General features: G+C 46.8%; 1 protein-coding gene and 1 long non-coding RNA gene across 4 annotated transcripts in view; one reads left to right on the top strand and one right to left on the bottom strand.

Moving 5' to 3' along the window:
• Window positions 1-17,068, bottom strand: part of LOC139060212 (uncharacterized) — a 228,066-nt gene that overhangs the window by 101,106 nt on the left and 109,892 nt on the right. The gene's annotated exons all lie outside the window — the stretch shown is intronic.
• LOC135902372 (uncharacterized) overlaps window positions 8,321-17,068 on the top strand; it is a 92,585-nt gene continuing 83,837 nt past the window's right edge. For all 3 annotated transcript variants that reach the window (XM_070539760.1, XM_065432387.2, XM_070539759.1), the window contains exon 1: window positions 8,321-8,844. In XM_070539760.1, the coding sequence (XP_070395861.1) occupies window positions 8,500-8,844 (345 nt within the window). In that variant the 5' untranslated portion in view covers window positions 8,321-8,499. The remainder of the gene's footprint in view (window positions 8,845-17,068) is intronic.

Here is a 17,068-nt window from a genome sequence, read left to right as displayed (position 1 = left end):
ACGGCGTTTATGGCTTTTATAATGACGCCGTTTGCGTCAGTGTCTCAGTAATACCCTTAAGAATGGCAGCATGTGACACTTAGAGCTGAAATTCACATTGTGAATGTCTTTTTGTTGTTACCAAAAGTGTTAGGCCGGAACTTGGTCGTCTCTGGCGGAACCGGTTCTATACGGCTCTGAAAAAAACAGCGTAGGAAACCTAAAGGATGATAAGCCACTAGGCCCTTATCTGCATTAGTCTCTGCGTTCAGTTTCATGAAATGAAGTACCAGGTTAAGAAGGCACAAAAGCCACCTTGTGAACATTATTCCTAGTGAAACAGACCCTCTGCTTTGCTGTCTGCACACTATGCGTTTTTCCCATGCGCCGACACAGATATCAAAAAGGCATGTAACGTAGATTGGCAGGGCGCACTATGAGGCGTTATTCCCAGGATTAAAAGGAAAAAAAAAAGAGCGTAAATGACACTTGCCGTCAAGAACTACAAAGCGATGAGGTATGTGCGCATATATACTGGAAAAAAGAGAAGGCTGTAGAAGAAAATAAGAAATATTCATTTTTAAAGATATTAAGCATTTTTTAAATTGTTTTTCGTCTGGATGAGCATTTACCTACTTTACACACAGAGAGAGAACAAATTCATTGTTAATGAGGTAGCGCGACTTTCTCGGAGAGTGGAGCCTTTACATTGGCTCGCGCCATTGCATGTAGCCGCTGGAACAACCATCGCTGCTCCTGCGGGTCTAAGCTGGTCAATGGAGTCTCTCACGAGAAAGGCGAAGATGAAGGAATAGAGGAGTCGCCCGTAGAGTTCGGGCATTCCCAGGTGCAGTGATATACTGTGGACTTTTCTCCACATTAGAGACGGTATAAGGGACATTGTGTAGGGTTGAAGAGATGAAGGGAAACGAGACACGGTAATGAGTTAGTTTGTAGCCGTTGCCACGCGACGGTGTCTTCTCGGTTGAGGGAATGGGGTGGTGGGTGGAATTGTCTCCTGCTATCTTTGTAATGTTGTAGAGTTTCAGTGCAGTTCAGTGGTTTTGTTGGTGCGTCGTCTAGGTTGGACAACTCTTCCGATGTCGCCCGGTTAGCATCGGCGCAACAGATGTCCGAGTGTTCTTGGCTCGCTAATAAATCCCCAATGGAAGACAGCGCTTGTCCTGGAGCAGTACTTCTTTTCCAGTCTGCCATTTTTTCCGCTGTGGCAGTCATGCATTCTGTATATCAACAACTCTATTCCACCTTTTTTTTACTTTACCTTCTCCCGCGCCTTCTGGATGTAGTCAAAGCTGTTCCAAAGGCACAAGCGTCGACATTCCCCGCACAACTGGTCTGTTGTCTCTCAATAGTTTGCCACCTGAACGGAGCAACTTATTCGCTGGAGACAACGTGTTCTTACTGCTTTTGAAGAAGCAATTATTCTGAAGTATGATCAATAATTCCGCATAGTGTGTGACCTTTAGCGTCAGCACCTGAGCGCGTGCGAGCACATTTTGCTAACGTATTCACACGAGATTTGCCCGCTAAGAACAAGCTGCTGACGGCGTAATTGGATCGTCGTGTTGGCTTGTGGTTTTTTTTTTTCACCATTTCTGCGTTGGCGTTCCCGGACACCAGGGAACGGAAGAGGCAGACACCTCCTCTAGGCCACTTCCATGGCTCAAGTTAGCTTTTCGTGGCGGCGCTTCGCTTCTGGGTCCTCGGGAAAATGCGTAAAACGCTTCCTTTCAGCCAATCTACTGTGACTGCGAAACTGCGCTTCCGGATTCAGTGTTTAATGAACTCGGCGTGCTTAATACAACCACGCGCGTTGCACGCACCACCGGACGCCACCTTATCCATGCCGTTGATGCTGTGGCCCAGATTCACGTCTACAATGCAGTTTTTCGAACAGCCCGACAACACATGACGCTATCATGACTGGGGCATGCTGTGTTTGCCTGCAAGAATTGCTCTGCGTGGGAGACTGAACAATGAAAAGATAAGAAAGAAGGTACGAAGAGCGCGATATAACCTTCAGACCACAGTCGTGGCCGTACGGTGCCACATATATGCATAAGTAGCCAGCAAAACTCGTAGAACCATAGCCGGCACCGGCAAACGACGCATATTTACGGTGAGACTCATTTGCTCTGAGAAAGAAAACCGTGTGCGCTGCGCCCGGCCGAGCAGAGTGCGTGCGCAAGGGACCCGTGCACCTTTACGACTGCAAACAACGGAGCGCTAGCGAATCCCGCGGATTGTGTCGCCTCCCTTTACCTGGCGAGAAGGCGATCGCCGAGTCACGGTTCGAGCTACGCTGTCGTAGGCTCGCTTGGCGCTGCGTGGGCGTCACGTGCCGTCGTAAAGCGCCTCTGCGTCACGTCATAAACCCTAACACAGAAATCACGGGACAGCTAGGAATTCCCGTGAGAGAAGCGGTATTGGTTCTGCTAAGCCTGTGTGATGACGGCGTTATGTCCAACATTGGTCTATACTCTGTAGCCCTGCTAAATCCTTCGTATGAATGGCGTCGCCGAAGCACTGCTCTATACTGCTACGATAAATAGGCATGTCTTGCGTGATTTCGAAAGTCCAGTGAATTGCGCATTATGTCACGAAGCAACAACACACGGACAAACTCAAACTAACCTTCTGGCTAGGAACGAGGGAGATGTGCTGTTCATATGAGTCAAGTGCTAGACGTGCGCGCTCGAGCAGCGGCAATTACGATCTATTTAAGATGGTAACGTGCGATAAATGCTTAAGCGTGGTCATAGCAACATTCATACAGTAGGTAAATTGTTGTAGTGCCTGCAGAGAACGCTTCTTTTACAGGGGATAATGCCGTATATAATAGCCCTTCTAAGCCAGTGGAGCCCATCCATCCGCCCTTTTGTGCGATCCATGACCGAGCGTGGAAAAAGAAGCAAAACGTAATTGCAGGAGATTGTCTGTTGTACTCAATCTAGAGCGTAAAAAATGCGAACAGGGTGCATGGTGATAACGTAGGCATTTCCTTTTTCGCTGTAACACCTTGCCAACTTGTCCACTTAAGGGGACTGACAACTGGCCAGAATGTGTTGCGAGACGTTGCTAGAAATGAAATTACCATGATAGATAATGATAGAATCGAGCACGCTCTTCGCGATATAAGTAGGAATTATAATTTTAAGTTGGCATAAAAGTCTCGAAAACCAGTAAGTGGAGAGACCCGGTGGTGAAATCTTGGTACTTCAGATGTATTCTATGAGATTACTGTACGTAAGTCGACTGTTATTAAGTACTGCAAAATTATTGCTTAAAATTGCAGTTGGTATATTATTAGACACTCACGCATTATTCTATGTTTTGGAAACCAAAACGCTACTAACCTTTCTAGAGTTAACTAACCTAGGTTCACGTTTGTAGCGTTAACATTCGACATTCTGTAGTAGCCTGGCCTTCAGTGACCGGCCCTACTGTGTGTGATCAGTACTGCGCCCCAACGCTTCTTCCTTCGAAGATGGGAGGTGGCGGGTTCAAACACCTTGTAGTGTATATTGTGAACCAACTACCGGTGAAACCGTGATTGCGTGCAGCTGTACTTGGCGTCTCATCGTGGAGCGCACAATTAGCCGCATAGCGAACTAGCCATGGATGTGATCGATAGTTCTGGAGGCTGTTCGACGCGGCGTCACTTTAATCCCGGCTGCAGAGTCTAAACTCGGCAGAACAACGTGCGTAGTGTACTGTGTTCTACTTTAGTCTTTGGATTTGTCCTGTTGCTCTTCCTTTCCTCTCTCCTCCCCCCTTCCTATCTTCCATTTCTGTGTTGCTGTCACCTCCCTTCAGAAGAGTAGGCATGCGTTGGGCCCCTTCCGGTGGCAGTTGCCAGCCCGCTCGTCGCTTTACCTTTCCTGTTACCTGTGTATATGTCTTCAAAATAAATTATTATTATTATTATTATTATTATTATTATTATTATTATTATTATTATTATTATTATTATTATTATTATTATTATTATTATTATTATTATTATTATAAACCAAAGCGCACGCGTGGCTGCGGCAACAGGCTGAACTCTGTATCACGTGTAAAGGCATCGTTTAATTTTGGATCCGATTGATTTCGTTTTGGCTGGGTAAACACCAAAGCAGTTGGATAGGAAACCACGAAAACGTGCAGGTATTATGGTAGAAATAATTTAACTATTTAGAAAAGAATAATCGCAGGAACGTCGACTTGACAAACAAAATCATACTTTGTTACAGCTCCGGCTACACTTGACGTGTGCCTCCCACTAAGACCGGCGTAAGATCGCTATCGCACTCACCTACCAAAGTTTTCAGCAAGCTTCCAGTGAACGATTACATTCTCACTGCAGATCGAAAAATTCTAATAAAAAAATGTTCCGCGCCGTTTTTCCCGTTAGCACTTCATGATTTGACACTATGACCAGTTAGCTTTCCATTCCACTAAAAAAAAGGGGGGGTTACCATGAAAATTGGCTGTCATTCCCTTTAACCATCGCTGTGCAGAGAACCATAACCAAATGCAAAACAAATCGGTAGCTTTTCCTCAAGAAACGCCATCTTTCGAAGGGTGGCAGTGTGGCTGTGTCGTGGACCATGAAGTCCGTCTCACAGAACCTTGAGGCCGACGGTAGCAGTGTTTACGTCGGTGTCGGTTCCGGTTGGTGAGCTAGGCTGCAATAAAACATGATCGTTGCTTTTTCTGGACTGCGCCTGCACTGCGGCTACGCAGTAGAAAGAACAATTTAGCGAAGCATCATGTGAATTATTTTTCACTGTACGATGATACGCAGTCTCACAAAAATGCTGGCTGGTCTCACGGAGTGAGTCTCTCGAGCAAATGAGAGACAAAAAAGCGGTGCGTTGGGTTGTGTAGCCCGCGAAGACAAGCTGCTGCAGCAACAAATGCGACTCGGAGAAATCGGCATAATAGAGAACAGCGCAAACTTTTAAAGCTCTTTACTAGAGGCGGCTGAATACCAACTTTTTCGAATACAAATCGAGTTTGAACAGTAAGTATCGAATATCGGTTCAAACAACGAATAGTTTTCTTATTTATTTTTTATTTACTAATACTGCTGGCCTATCGTCCGTAACAGGGTGGGTCAGAAGCAGCACATCTACAACAAGTATAATACATAAATATCCCAATATTATATAAAACAAAACAAAATCAGGTAAATAGCAGCATTTCTGCAATTAGTACACAGCAGGAATAAGCGAACGTAAGCGAACAAAAAACATAAGTGTACATAAACGAAGTATTCTGTACATACACCGATCAATAATCCAAGACTATAAAAATGCATTGTTAACGAACAAGCTCATACACACACAGAAAAGAAGAAAACAGAAAAAGCGGTGAGCACGTATGCATGCGTACGTCGTTCAATGTAGTTTTAATTTATTCTCAAACTGCTCTGCCCAGGTGTTTTCTCGCGTTAACACCGGTAATTCATTGAATTCGTTAATGGTTCTAGGGAAGAAAGAAAATGCGCAAGCGTTAATGTGCATCTGAGGTACTTCAAAAGTACCATATTTGCTTCTCCGTAGCGTTTTACCCTGTCGTGCTATCAAATACTGTTTACTATTGATGTTAAAGGTGTTTTTGTTAAGAAGAAAAAAAAACTTTAACGTGGCTAAACACCTGCGTTCAGCGAGCGTAGGCAAGTTCAGAAAACTGAGCATTTCGGAGACAGAATCTGTGCTAGAATATCGAGCTAGATTAAACCTTAATGATCGACGTTGAACTCTTTCTAGTCTGTCAATTAATCCTCACTGATAAGGGTCCCAAATTATGCTTGCATAATCTAGCGTGAGCAGAACGTACGTTAAATAAGCTGTTAGCTTGACTCACTGTGAGGCCAACTGCAATTTCCGTCACAAGAACCAAAGCACCTTTTTTTGCAGTTTCGTATATTTTTGTAACATTGCTTGACCAGCTTAAATTCGCGGATATATGTATGCCTAAGTACTTCAGCACGTCAACCGTAGAAAGCACGGAAGAATTCACTGTGTAAATAAAATCGAAAGTATGATTTGCTTTATTCTTTATGTGCAATACAACAGTTTTATTCTCACCTATTTTCATTTTGCATTTGTTGCACCATTTTTCTATATTCCTAAGAGCGTCACTGAGTAATTACTGATCTTCCGTGCTATTAATTTCTTTGTACAATAAACAATCATCTGCGAAAAGTTGCACCGTGATTCCTTCGTCAATTTCAGAGGAGATGTCGGAAATATAGACTACAAATAATACAGGACCACACACAGAACCCCATGGGTCGCCTGACGTTACGTCGAACGGCTTTGATTTAATTAAAGACCCTTTATTAGCTTTAAAGCTAAGCACTGGAAACGTTTGCGGCGCCGCCAACCCACTATATTGGACGGCGCCTACTTCCGGCTGGGAGCTGCTTCTGTCTGCCGTGTTCTACCTCGGCCAGTCCGGCTGCCGAGTTTTTGCTGCTGAGTTAGCGCGCTTTTTTTCTTGCTTGTGCAGTTGTATCGGCTACAGTTATTCAGAGAAGGTAACTTCTGTATATCTGTCGCTATTGGCTGGAAGTCAGCGTACCTTGCCGAATGATTCTTCCTGCCTGCTGCTGCAATGTTTTATTGTTCGCCTCAAGACAATGATTTACGCATATTAAAGGCACAGATAGCGCCACTGCGGGTGCAATGCACGTTTCGAAAAGCCCAGCATCATTGTGAGTAGCGCTAACTATATTCGGCTACGAACGGCATATGTGGCTTTGCGATCGTCCGTTCGTTCCTGAGTGCGAATGACTCGTAACCACGCAGTGCGACATCCTAATTAAAATCGCTTAGTTGAGCTATTGTTGAATATTTAGGCAGCTACATGCAGGAGATTCGGTAGTGGGTTTATTACGGTACAAAACGAAAAGAAAGGCGCTGCCGGCCGCGGCAGTTGCTACCTGAGGTTTTGCAAGATCAAATCAGAATTTTTGGTCTTTTGGGTTACTCGCACACTGACCGCCTGACCGGCTCTTCTAATGCCACAAAAACATTCCGCCAATGACACCCCTGAATGCTCCAAAACCTCTCGCTTCCCCAACGCCCTCCCATGCCCCCCTTCTCTCTTTCTTTTCTTTTTCTCTTGTTCTTTGTCCTTTTTTTCTGTTGGTGCATCACCGTTTTTTTCTCTCTTTTTCTTTCTTTTTTTTCTCCCCGCCTTCCCATTCTCCCGCTCTTGTCCCCTCGTCTTCGGAACGACGTTCACAGACGTCAGGCGACAGCGCCCATTACCTCTCAAGTCTCTCCCTTTATAACCAACCACCACCGACGACACCCGCACGTGATGTTACTGCACTAACCCTTTAAAACTAACATGCCGAAGATGACGAGGCCACCGTTGACGAAGATAGGTCCTCCTATCGAAACGTTGGCCAGCCTTTCTGAGGCACCTTATCCCTGTTTACAAACTTCATACCACCATCGGAGGTTTTGCGCATGCAAGCTCCGGCCGGCAGAAATAAGAGGGATAGGGAGACGATGGCAAGGGGAGGGACTGAGGATGGCGAGCAAGGACAGGGGAGAGCTATGCGCACTGTTTACTAAGTATGAAAATATGTTTGCACCACTTGGACGCGAGTGTTAAGGCACAGTTCGGAATTGTACCACGGGGGAGTGACCGTTGCAAACATCTGCAATACCACAGTTCATATGCAAAGCCGCAAGCACAGTTCTAAATTGTACAACGTACGAGAGACTGATCCAAACATCTGCAATAACACTCTGCATATATAAAGAAGTGCGCGTGCACTGTTCTCTCGCGAACGAGGCAGCCGCATTATGACTACGCAGTTCCACCGCTCGCACCATCTACGACCAAGCAGCACGTAAATAACAGCTGGAACGCATTACTGGCACGTTTCCCTTCTTGTCAGTGCCTAACTCACTTGCTTCGTTACTTTACTGCCTCACAAGCAAAGCCGTGACTGCACATGCATACCGTTCGTGTGCATACAGCCAGTGCAACCGCGCCGCCGTAGCGCGTTAGGAAGAACATGGCGGCCGACGCGAGCCGAAAGGAAAACGGGGCAGGAGAGGGGGAACTTGTCGCTATTGGCAAAAGCCGACCTGGGGACTTTAGATTTAATGTGTTCCACTTCTACGTATTGGGTTCCACGCCGGAGATATGTAGTTATCTATTTTATTAGTTTTCCGTTTATTTCCATATCCGTCAGTTTCACAATCAATTATGCATGTAGCACTCTGTCGAATGCTTTCAACATATTACTATGGCATGAGCTGGGCAAGGAGAAGAGGAAGAAGGCGTTGGCTGGTGCAGTCTGCGGACGCCATCTTGACTTCACCATCAATCTCGTCCCTTAAATAAAGCCGGCTTAACATTAACCGTAACAGTTTTGTGGTGGAGGTGCTGGGTACTTCGACCAAGACGACGGAGCTGCTGCAGCAAGTGCCATTCCGGAGCCGATGCCTCACTCGACTGCCTCCAACACCGCTTGAGATCCCGATGTCCCACAGCGGCGACCAACAGCCTTCTCTGGCTCCTCCAGTGCGAACAACCGGCGCCTCCATGCATCAGATGGAGCCCCGCCATTTCTCAGGAAAATTCGGTGAGGACGTGGAGGAATGGCTCACCCACTACAAGCGTGTGAGCAAGTACAACGGCTGGAACTCCACGGCTCAGCTGGACAATGTGGTTCTGTTCCTCACAGACACTGCGCTAGTGTGGTTCGAGAACCATCAAGATACCTTTACAACGTGGGACAGCTTCGTCACTCCCCTCGCAGAGTGCTTTGGCGATTCCACCACGAAAAGGAAGCGGGCGGAGCAGATATTGCTTCAGCGGTCCAAGGTGAGACCTGTACTACGTGCATAGAGGCGATCCTGAAGCTTTGTAAAACAGTCAATCCTCGAATGTCCGAAGAGGACAAGGTTGGACACCTTCTCAAAGGCATAGCCGAGGTTGTTTACAATTATTTAAGCTCCTTGGCAGTGTCGTTTATTTCCATCCTATTCACTCACCTTCCTAAAAAAGCTACAGGAACAATAGCCGTTAATAACAGCCTAATTACGTTCACATTAAAACATAAGCCACTCGTAATAGTCAAAGGACACGGTGTCTTTCCAACTGAGGCGAGTCGCAAGCTCGCCTCAGCCTCAAAAGAAAAATAACTCCCGTTGTAGGGGCCGTAATGCCGGACGCTAAAGAAATTCAAACATTCGCGCCAAGCTGCGTAAGATCTTGACGTCACTGGCATTTCCTGTTGTGACGCCACTTCTTATTTTTTGCTTGCTGTTAGTTGTCCCCACGATACGTACATGGTGACGGTTGCAACGAGCCCCATTTTCTTGACATGTGAGCTTCTATGGAAGCTTCGCTACCAGTTTACATGTACCTTGGCCAGACGGCGGTGGGCGCACGCGGCGGTGCCGAAGCTCGGCGCGGCGAGTCGCGTGATGCGTTGCCAAGGCTACGGCGCAGCTGCGGTCAAAGGAAGGTCAAATTCGCGGTGATGGTGAAACTCGGCTCGACGAGGTCAGTAAAGCTTTCGCTTTGAAAAAGAAAACCGGGGTATCAGTGCTCAGCCAACACAACCCATATGTAAGCAAATCCTTTGTATCACAGCAGGCTGCGTCATGCTCGATCCCTCAGTAGTTACGTAGCCTGATGGGTCATTGAATGTGTCTGCGCGCGCTGATATGAACTCACATCGCTAGCGACCAGTGATATGCAATCAGCTGCGTTTCGCAGCAACTTTAGCGAGGCGGGAATGCAAACAGTTAGCGGAACCGCCGCGCCCTTTCCGTTTTGTTTGAGACAGCGTCGGGTTCGAAGCTATTTGCCACGCGTATGCGTGCTCCCGCTCATATTACTCACTTTATACAAAAGAGCATTTTGTTATAAAAGTAAGGTAAACAACAGTGCATTTTTACGGCAAGTTTGATGGCGCATATCTCCGAAGCGGCGTCATTCTGGAAATTCAGTCCATATGGGTATGCCTTGCAAGCTCACCGGGTACAATTCCTCAATTGCAATACGTGCCATAAAGTTATTAATTCAAAGGATAATTAGGAGATTTGTTATTCGATAGTTTAGTATGTGTTTCCATTTTTTGTACACGTTATGTCCGCCTCTAGGAATAATCTAACTCAAGCACTATAATTATGTTATCTTCAAGAGGCTATTTTTTAAAAATTCAGTAAAACACACTGATCACCCTCTATATCACCGACGTTACAGTAATTGGCCACTACGAGCTCGTCTTTCCCCTATCACCGTTATCCTTGTCGATGAGGTTTATGTTGCTTTCACGCCATATCCATCTGGAATTTTCTTGATTCTAATCACTTGCTATGTGGCATTAGTCAGCAGCGTCTTGCTCTCTGGACTGAGGTTTTGCATTAACTCTGTAGGGATTTGATTGGGTCCTGCGGCCGTGTTATTAGGGACATTTTGTTCTGCTTCTTTCTAGCAAAAGTTCTCTATGCTAACTTTTGATCTCTCAGGCTTCTCTCTTGTTCCTGGATCTGTTTGAGTATGTACTACGCTTTCTTTTGTACCGCAGTTATTTCTGATAACGTAAATTAACCTAACCTAACATAAATTTAGTGAAGCCCTTCAACGAAGAATAATGTAAAAGGAGACGGTGCAGTAAGATCCGATTTTAAGACTTATGGCGTTCAGCCGTCAGAGATCTGACCTGTAGATCTATTCATAATAGTATATCTTGCACCGTGTTTCTTTTCTTTTTCTAAATATCTTAATTTCATTGGCGACCTTGGCTCAAATAGACGGGATCGACACCCTATATGCAAGCCATATTAACCAGATTTTGCCAACTATGTTTCAATTATATATAAACACGCGCTGCTATGGTTGTTAATAAGCAGTCTGTTGGAAAAGTCAATAAATATGTACTGCAACCAGCATGCGTATGGGAACATACCTAGGAAACTGTACATAGAAAATCATCCATGCGGATGGAAGCAGATGGAAGCAGGATTACGCGTGCGACGTTCTACCAATTGACCTACGATGGAGCTCAATTGGTAGAGCATCGCACGCGTAGCGCCAAGACGTGAGATCGTTCCCCACCTGCGGCAAGTTGTTTTTCCATTCGCTTTCAATTCCATTTATTTATAATGTATTTATTTCAATTAGTAAGTGCAAATTATTTCCCCTGTGTTTTCCTTGGAGTCTTTGTTTGTTGCTTCTTATGATATGACCATTTAGTTGAGCCTTTCATAGACCATTTCTGAGACTAAGGTGTAGTCGATACATGACTGCCTGTTTTCGCATGGCCACGTTATCTGTCCATGACACTTATTCTCCCTGGTAATTGCTATAAGGTTCCATTCATCGCACAGATCCAGCATTAGAGAACTATTGTAATCCGCATATCAATTTAAATCCTCCATGTGCGCATTCATGTCTCCTATTAAAACAACCTGGCCTGATTTTTTGAACTCATTAATATCGCTCTTAATGCAATCAATCAATTCTTTAGTTTTTTTCTCTATCACCACCTGTCCATAGGTAAGCTACCCCAATCCACGTCTTTTTGCCTTCCCATGTGCCGCTAATCTAAAAAGCTCCTTACATGTTTCTTTTACCATTTGCCATCTCATACCACTCCTAATTACCATGCCTACACCTCCGCCATTCCTAGACACAATCATTATTGTAGTCAAGAGTTCGACGAAAGTTAGTCTGGTCAGGTAACATGATGATGAAGAAATTGCGGTCAGTGACCAAGTCAAGGTGAAAATAACAGACGTTTCGGGACCCGTACGGGTTCCTTGATCACACTAAAAGCGGGCAAGAGCCGCAAGTCGTTTTTGTTACATGAATTGAAGTTTAAGTACCGGGCGGTATGAGTCGCCTTCCTATGCACGGCAAATGAGAGTCTCATTCCACTTCGCCGCACGAAGACGTCAAGGAACGGAGGCTATTGTCACACTCGTATTCTGTAGTAAATTGTAGGGCTGCGTCTGCTGAGTTGAGAAGACGCAGGAGGCGTGAAGCGTCCTGCCTTCGCACAATGCAGAAGCAGTCGTCTACGTAGCGGATGAAAACTTTGGCGCGGGAGCGAAGTCAGCGAGGGCCTTCTGTTCAATGACCTTCATGACCAAGTTGGCGGTAGTAACGAAAATGTAAGCAGCCATGTAAGTTCCGTTGATCTGCCTGAGAAAGTTTGTCGTAAGTGAAGTAGGTGTTGCTCAAACAAGTCTAAAAGCTCGCAAACGTCCTGTATTGCCAAAAGGGTGCGCTCAGCGAGCGTGTCGTCCGTCAGCAGGACATCTCTGCACGTAGATACGGCCAGGTCAACAGGCACTGCAGTGAAGAGCGGCTTCACGTGAAGTGACACCATATGTTGTCTTCATCCAGGAAAATGTCGCACCTTGCGGCTCTTGCCCGCTTTTAGTGGGATCAAGGAACTCGTACGGGTCCCGAAACGTCTCTGTGTTATTTTCAGCTTGACTTGGTCAGTGACCGCACTTCCTTCATCAACACAATCATTCTGTTGCTGCCCTCCCACACAAGACACATACACATACAAGACACATACAAGATAACGGGCGGCTGCTACAAATCTCATTAATGCGTTTCGGTCAAGCCGTACATGCTAATGGCTTCGTCATTCAACTGCGTTCATACAAGCCGCACCTGAGGCCGCGATGCCCACCTCTTGTCTTATCTTTGTTGTTGTTCTTCCTTTGTTGTGTCCTTCCGCGGCCGACAGGTCAGTGGCAGCCCCTTCGTGACCATTACTGACGTGTCCACCACTGCATTCAGGCGTAATAGTTTCGCTTTCCTTACCTGTTCTCGTTTCGGAGCCAGACCCATTGGCGGTGCTCGCACCGAAGCATTCACCATTGCATTGTGGAAAGATGTTCCTCAGCTTCATTTGTACATTGGCTAGCTTATCTTCTACCACTTCGGTCTACTTCTGCTCGCTCTTGAGCGCATTTTCTAGCTTTCCAACCTGCTTAGCTAGTGTATCCTTATCCTGCTCTAGACGGTCAAGTCGCAACCCTATACAACCTACACCTACACACAACCTACAGCTAAAGACTGCCCTGTTTGAATTGCGTACTGGCTGAAACTGCCTTTCTTCTAACGCATAGGAATGCTCACACTCATAACAGCAGACTCTTGGATTCCTCTCAGTACCGACCAATATCTTGTGTGTGTCATTCAAAAGTAGCCCTCCCTTTAGAAAAAAGAAACGTTATTCGTTACCTACTTACATCTAACAAAAAGACAAAGAAATTGAAAACCACGAAAAATAGCATATGTAGACTGATCCTTCGATCTAACACTTCTAACAACCAAATGAGTGAAAAATCAAATGAAAAAGTTATTCCCTGGCGCTCTGCTCCTGCGGCACTCAGAAGGCACTTCAGATCGGCGCGCTCTTGCCTTCGGCGCCAATCGAGAGAGTCCCTAAGAACACTCGGCGTCACCTAGTGCCACCGCCGCAAAACCTTCGCATGGCATTTGAAATGCATGGCGCGCCGGCGCGTGTTAACGCTGAGAAGGTCATCCTGTGGTAACCGGGCTACTCTCCAACGTTTCTTTCTGGCGCGCTGCGACATCTAGTGACACTGCCGAGAAGTCCGCGCGTGGCCTCCGAGACGAGAACCATCGCGTACTGTTGCCCGCGGATGCTGAGACTTGTTTCCTCGCTGTCCGCACACTCAGTGGCCCATACGCAGTAGCGTAAGTTGGTGAGAGGGTCATTGAAGAGCGGCACATATCTAGTGCTTTCATGGCGCAGCCAGCTAAAGCGTTGGCGTTATAGGCGTTCATTGAAAGGCGGCTCATACCCATTTAACTTGTGGTGCAGCCAGCTAATGCGTCGGGTTGCTGTCCTTGAGGAGCCCTTGTGATGTGGGCTCGATTCTGATCAGGATCGGAGAAATTTAAAGGGTCCCTCACCATGCCACGTAGCAAATTTTGGTTTAACGCTAGAAGTTGCTACATGCCCTCTAGAAAGTGTTCTATCACAACAATTTTTCAAGTTAGTTCATTAATACCACAGACAAAAACACCGTAAACACAAACACTCTACCAGCCGTGGTAGTGGCTTTGGTGTTGCGCTGCTAAGCGCGAGGTTGTGGCATCACATCCCGGCCGCGGCGGTCGCATTTCGATGGGAGCGAAATGTAAAAACACCCACGTATCGTGCATTGAGCGCACATTATAGAAACCCAGCTGGTCAAAATTAACACCGATTCCCCAACTACGGCATGCCTCATAATAATAACATAGTTTTGGCCCCTAAAACCCCACAATATAATTTAATTTTTATCATAGACGCTCTCTCCACGTGCTCCATCTAGTCTCTGCAAACGGAATTCCTTCCCAGAGTTCTCCCATACCGTAGCAGGAGGATCGCGTGACGTCCGTCCGTGTCTGTCTGTCCGTCCGTCCATGTCTGTCTGTCTGTCTGTCTGTCTGTCTGTCTGTCTGTCTGTCTGTCTGTCTGTCTGTCTGTCTGTCTGTCTGTCTGTCTGTCTGTCTGTCTGTCTGTCTGTCTGTCTGTCTGTCTGTCTGTCTGTCTGTCTGTCTGTCTGTCTGTCTGTCTGTCTGTCTGTCTGTCTGTCTGTCTGTCTGTCTGTCTGTCTGTCTGTCTGTCTGTCTGTCTGTCTGTCTGTCTGTCTGTCTGTCTGTCTGTCTGTCTGTCTGTCTGTCTGTCTGTCTGTCTGTCTGTCTGTCTGTCTGTCTGTCTGTCTGTCTGTCTGTCTGTCTGTCTGTCTGTCTGTCTGTCTGTCTGTCTGTCTGTCTGTCTGTCTGTCTGTCTGTCTGTCTGTCTGTCTGTCTGTCTGTCTGTCTGTCTGTCTGTCTGTCTGTCTGTCTGTCTGTCTGTCTGTCTGTCTGTCTGTCTGTCTGTCTGTCTGTCTGTCTGTCTGTCTGTCTGTCTGTCTGTCTGTCTGTCTGTCTGTCTGTCTGTCTGTCTGTCTGTCTGTCTGTCTGTCTGTCTGTCTGTCTGTCTGTCTGTCTGTCTGTCTGTCTGTCTGTCTGTCTGTCTGTCTGTCTGTCTGTCTGTCTGTCTGTCTGTCTGTCTGTCTGTCTGTCTGTCTGTCTGTCTGTCTGTCTGTCTGTCTGTCTGTCTGTCTGTCTGTCTGTCTGTCTGTCTGTCTGTCTGTCTGTCTGTCTGTCTGTCTGTCTGTCTGTCTGTCTGTCTGTCTGTCTGTCTGTCTGTCTGTCTGTCTGTCTGTCTGTCTGTCTGTCTGTCTGTCTGTCTGTCTGTCTGTCTGTCCGTCCGTCCGTCCGTCCGTCCGTCCGTCCGTCCGTCCGTCCGTCCGTCCGTCCGTCCGTCCGTCCGTCCGTCCGTCCGTCTGTCTGTCTGTCTGTCTGTCTGTCTGTCTGTCTGTCTGTCTGTCCCTCTGTCCGTCCGTCCGTCCGTCCGTCCGTCCGTCCGTCCGTCCGTCCGTCTGTCTGTCTGTCTGTCTGTCTGTCTGTCTGTCTGTCTGTCTGTCTGTCTGTCTGTCTGTCTGTCTGTCTGTCCGTCCGTCCGTCCGTCCGTCCGTCCGTCCGTCCGTCCGTCCGTCTGTCTGTCTGTCTGTCTGTCTGTCTGTCTGTCTGTCTGTCTGTCTGTCTGTCTGTCTGTCTGTCCGTCCGTCCGTCCATCCGTCTGTCCGTTCGTCCGTCCGTCCGTCCGTCTGTCTGTCTGTCTGTCTGTCTGTCTGTCTGTCTGTCTGTCTCGCGCGCGTTTTGGCTGAGCGGCTGATGTCCGCTGATGGTCCTGCGCATGAGCTGTTGCGTTTGTCTCGTTTCACGAAGCGGACGATACTGCACGCTATGCACGAGAACATCTAATTAGTGCTATAAGGTGGTGCTACAATCACAAGCACTGAGGCGAGCGCGACAGGATAAAAGAGCATGATCGTGGCGCTGGAGCACGGTAGAAAACAACATAGTTTCATTCTTTGCATGCACGAATGCATGACGTGGCAATACGACGACGAAAAGGAAGTACATATCTCTTTCTGCGGTACGAAGTAAAACAAAGCACGCAGCAATTCAGTTTTAAGTTTTATTATGTCACTAAACTTTAATTGATCTATTGAAGCAAAATTTAAAAAAAAGATAACTGTTGTTGCCTTGATAATTCCCGAAGTAGCTGTGAGTGGCGTCACAGCACTACCATGTACGTAGGCGCCCTTGCGCGATTGACGTCGACTGTCCAGCTGGGAGCGCGGCGTCCGCGAGGAGAAGTGCAAACGGTGCTTGGTTCGAAGCTTAAGCTCTTTCCGCGGCGTGTAGGGATGTAATGCGTAGCAGACACAGTCTTGCATAGCATGCACTGTGTTCGTCAGCTGGAAATAGCCGTACCTGGTGAGGGGTGGTTTAAGGGATTTTTTTAATTGTAGGGCGGAGCTTTCCCAGTGGTGCTTTCTGAGGTGCTCAAGTTGGCATCAAATACTTTAAGGGAAGAACGGCACCCAGCTACTGGCGCATACCCAGCGACCCAAGTTATTACCCAGTAATCCAAATCGACGTCGAAAAGTCTCTTCGAAATGCGGTGCCTACCCAGTCCTAGATTTACAGACTGATTGCCACATAAGAGGTTCGTCTGGAGAGTGGAACGTATGTACACGTTGCCACATACTCAATGAGCAAAGTTTGCTCTAGAGTTGATATGGAACCCTGTTCCCTCAGTACAGGAGCCCGATGAGCTACCTATTCGACCGCGGACTGCCCAGTGACCCAAGTATGCGGTAAATGGTTAGATATAAACACACATAGATAGATCCATCGATATACATACATGGATATACACATAGCCTCCTGAAAGCGCGTGAAGTACCCTAAGCATGCCAAAGCATTAGAAGTGTCTTAATGACCTGTTTTCACTAGACACGTGCACTAGAACCCGTTTCAATAAGAACGTCACTGATTGTAGCGTAAAAAATTAAAACTGCTACATGACCAAACTTCCTTAAATACTGAATGCCAGACGACACGCGAAAATTCCAAATTGTCATGCAGGCTTCTGCCGCGAAACCGCAAACAAAGCTTCAGTTATACCCCTTTACTTCTGAATTGCTTCGAAAGCTTTTGTCGC

The sequence above is a fragment of the Dermacentor albipictus genome, chromosome 5 (assembly GCF_038994185.2).
Source record: "Dermacentor albipictus isolate Rhodes 1998 colony chromosome 5, USDA_Dalb.pri_finalv2, whole genome shotgun sequence".
Taxonomy (NCBI): Eukaryota; Metazoa; Arthropoda; class Arachnida; order Ixodida; family Ixodidae; genus Dermacentor; species Dermacentor albipictus.
This window is presented reverse-complemented; position numbering and strand designations above follow the sequence as displayed.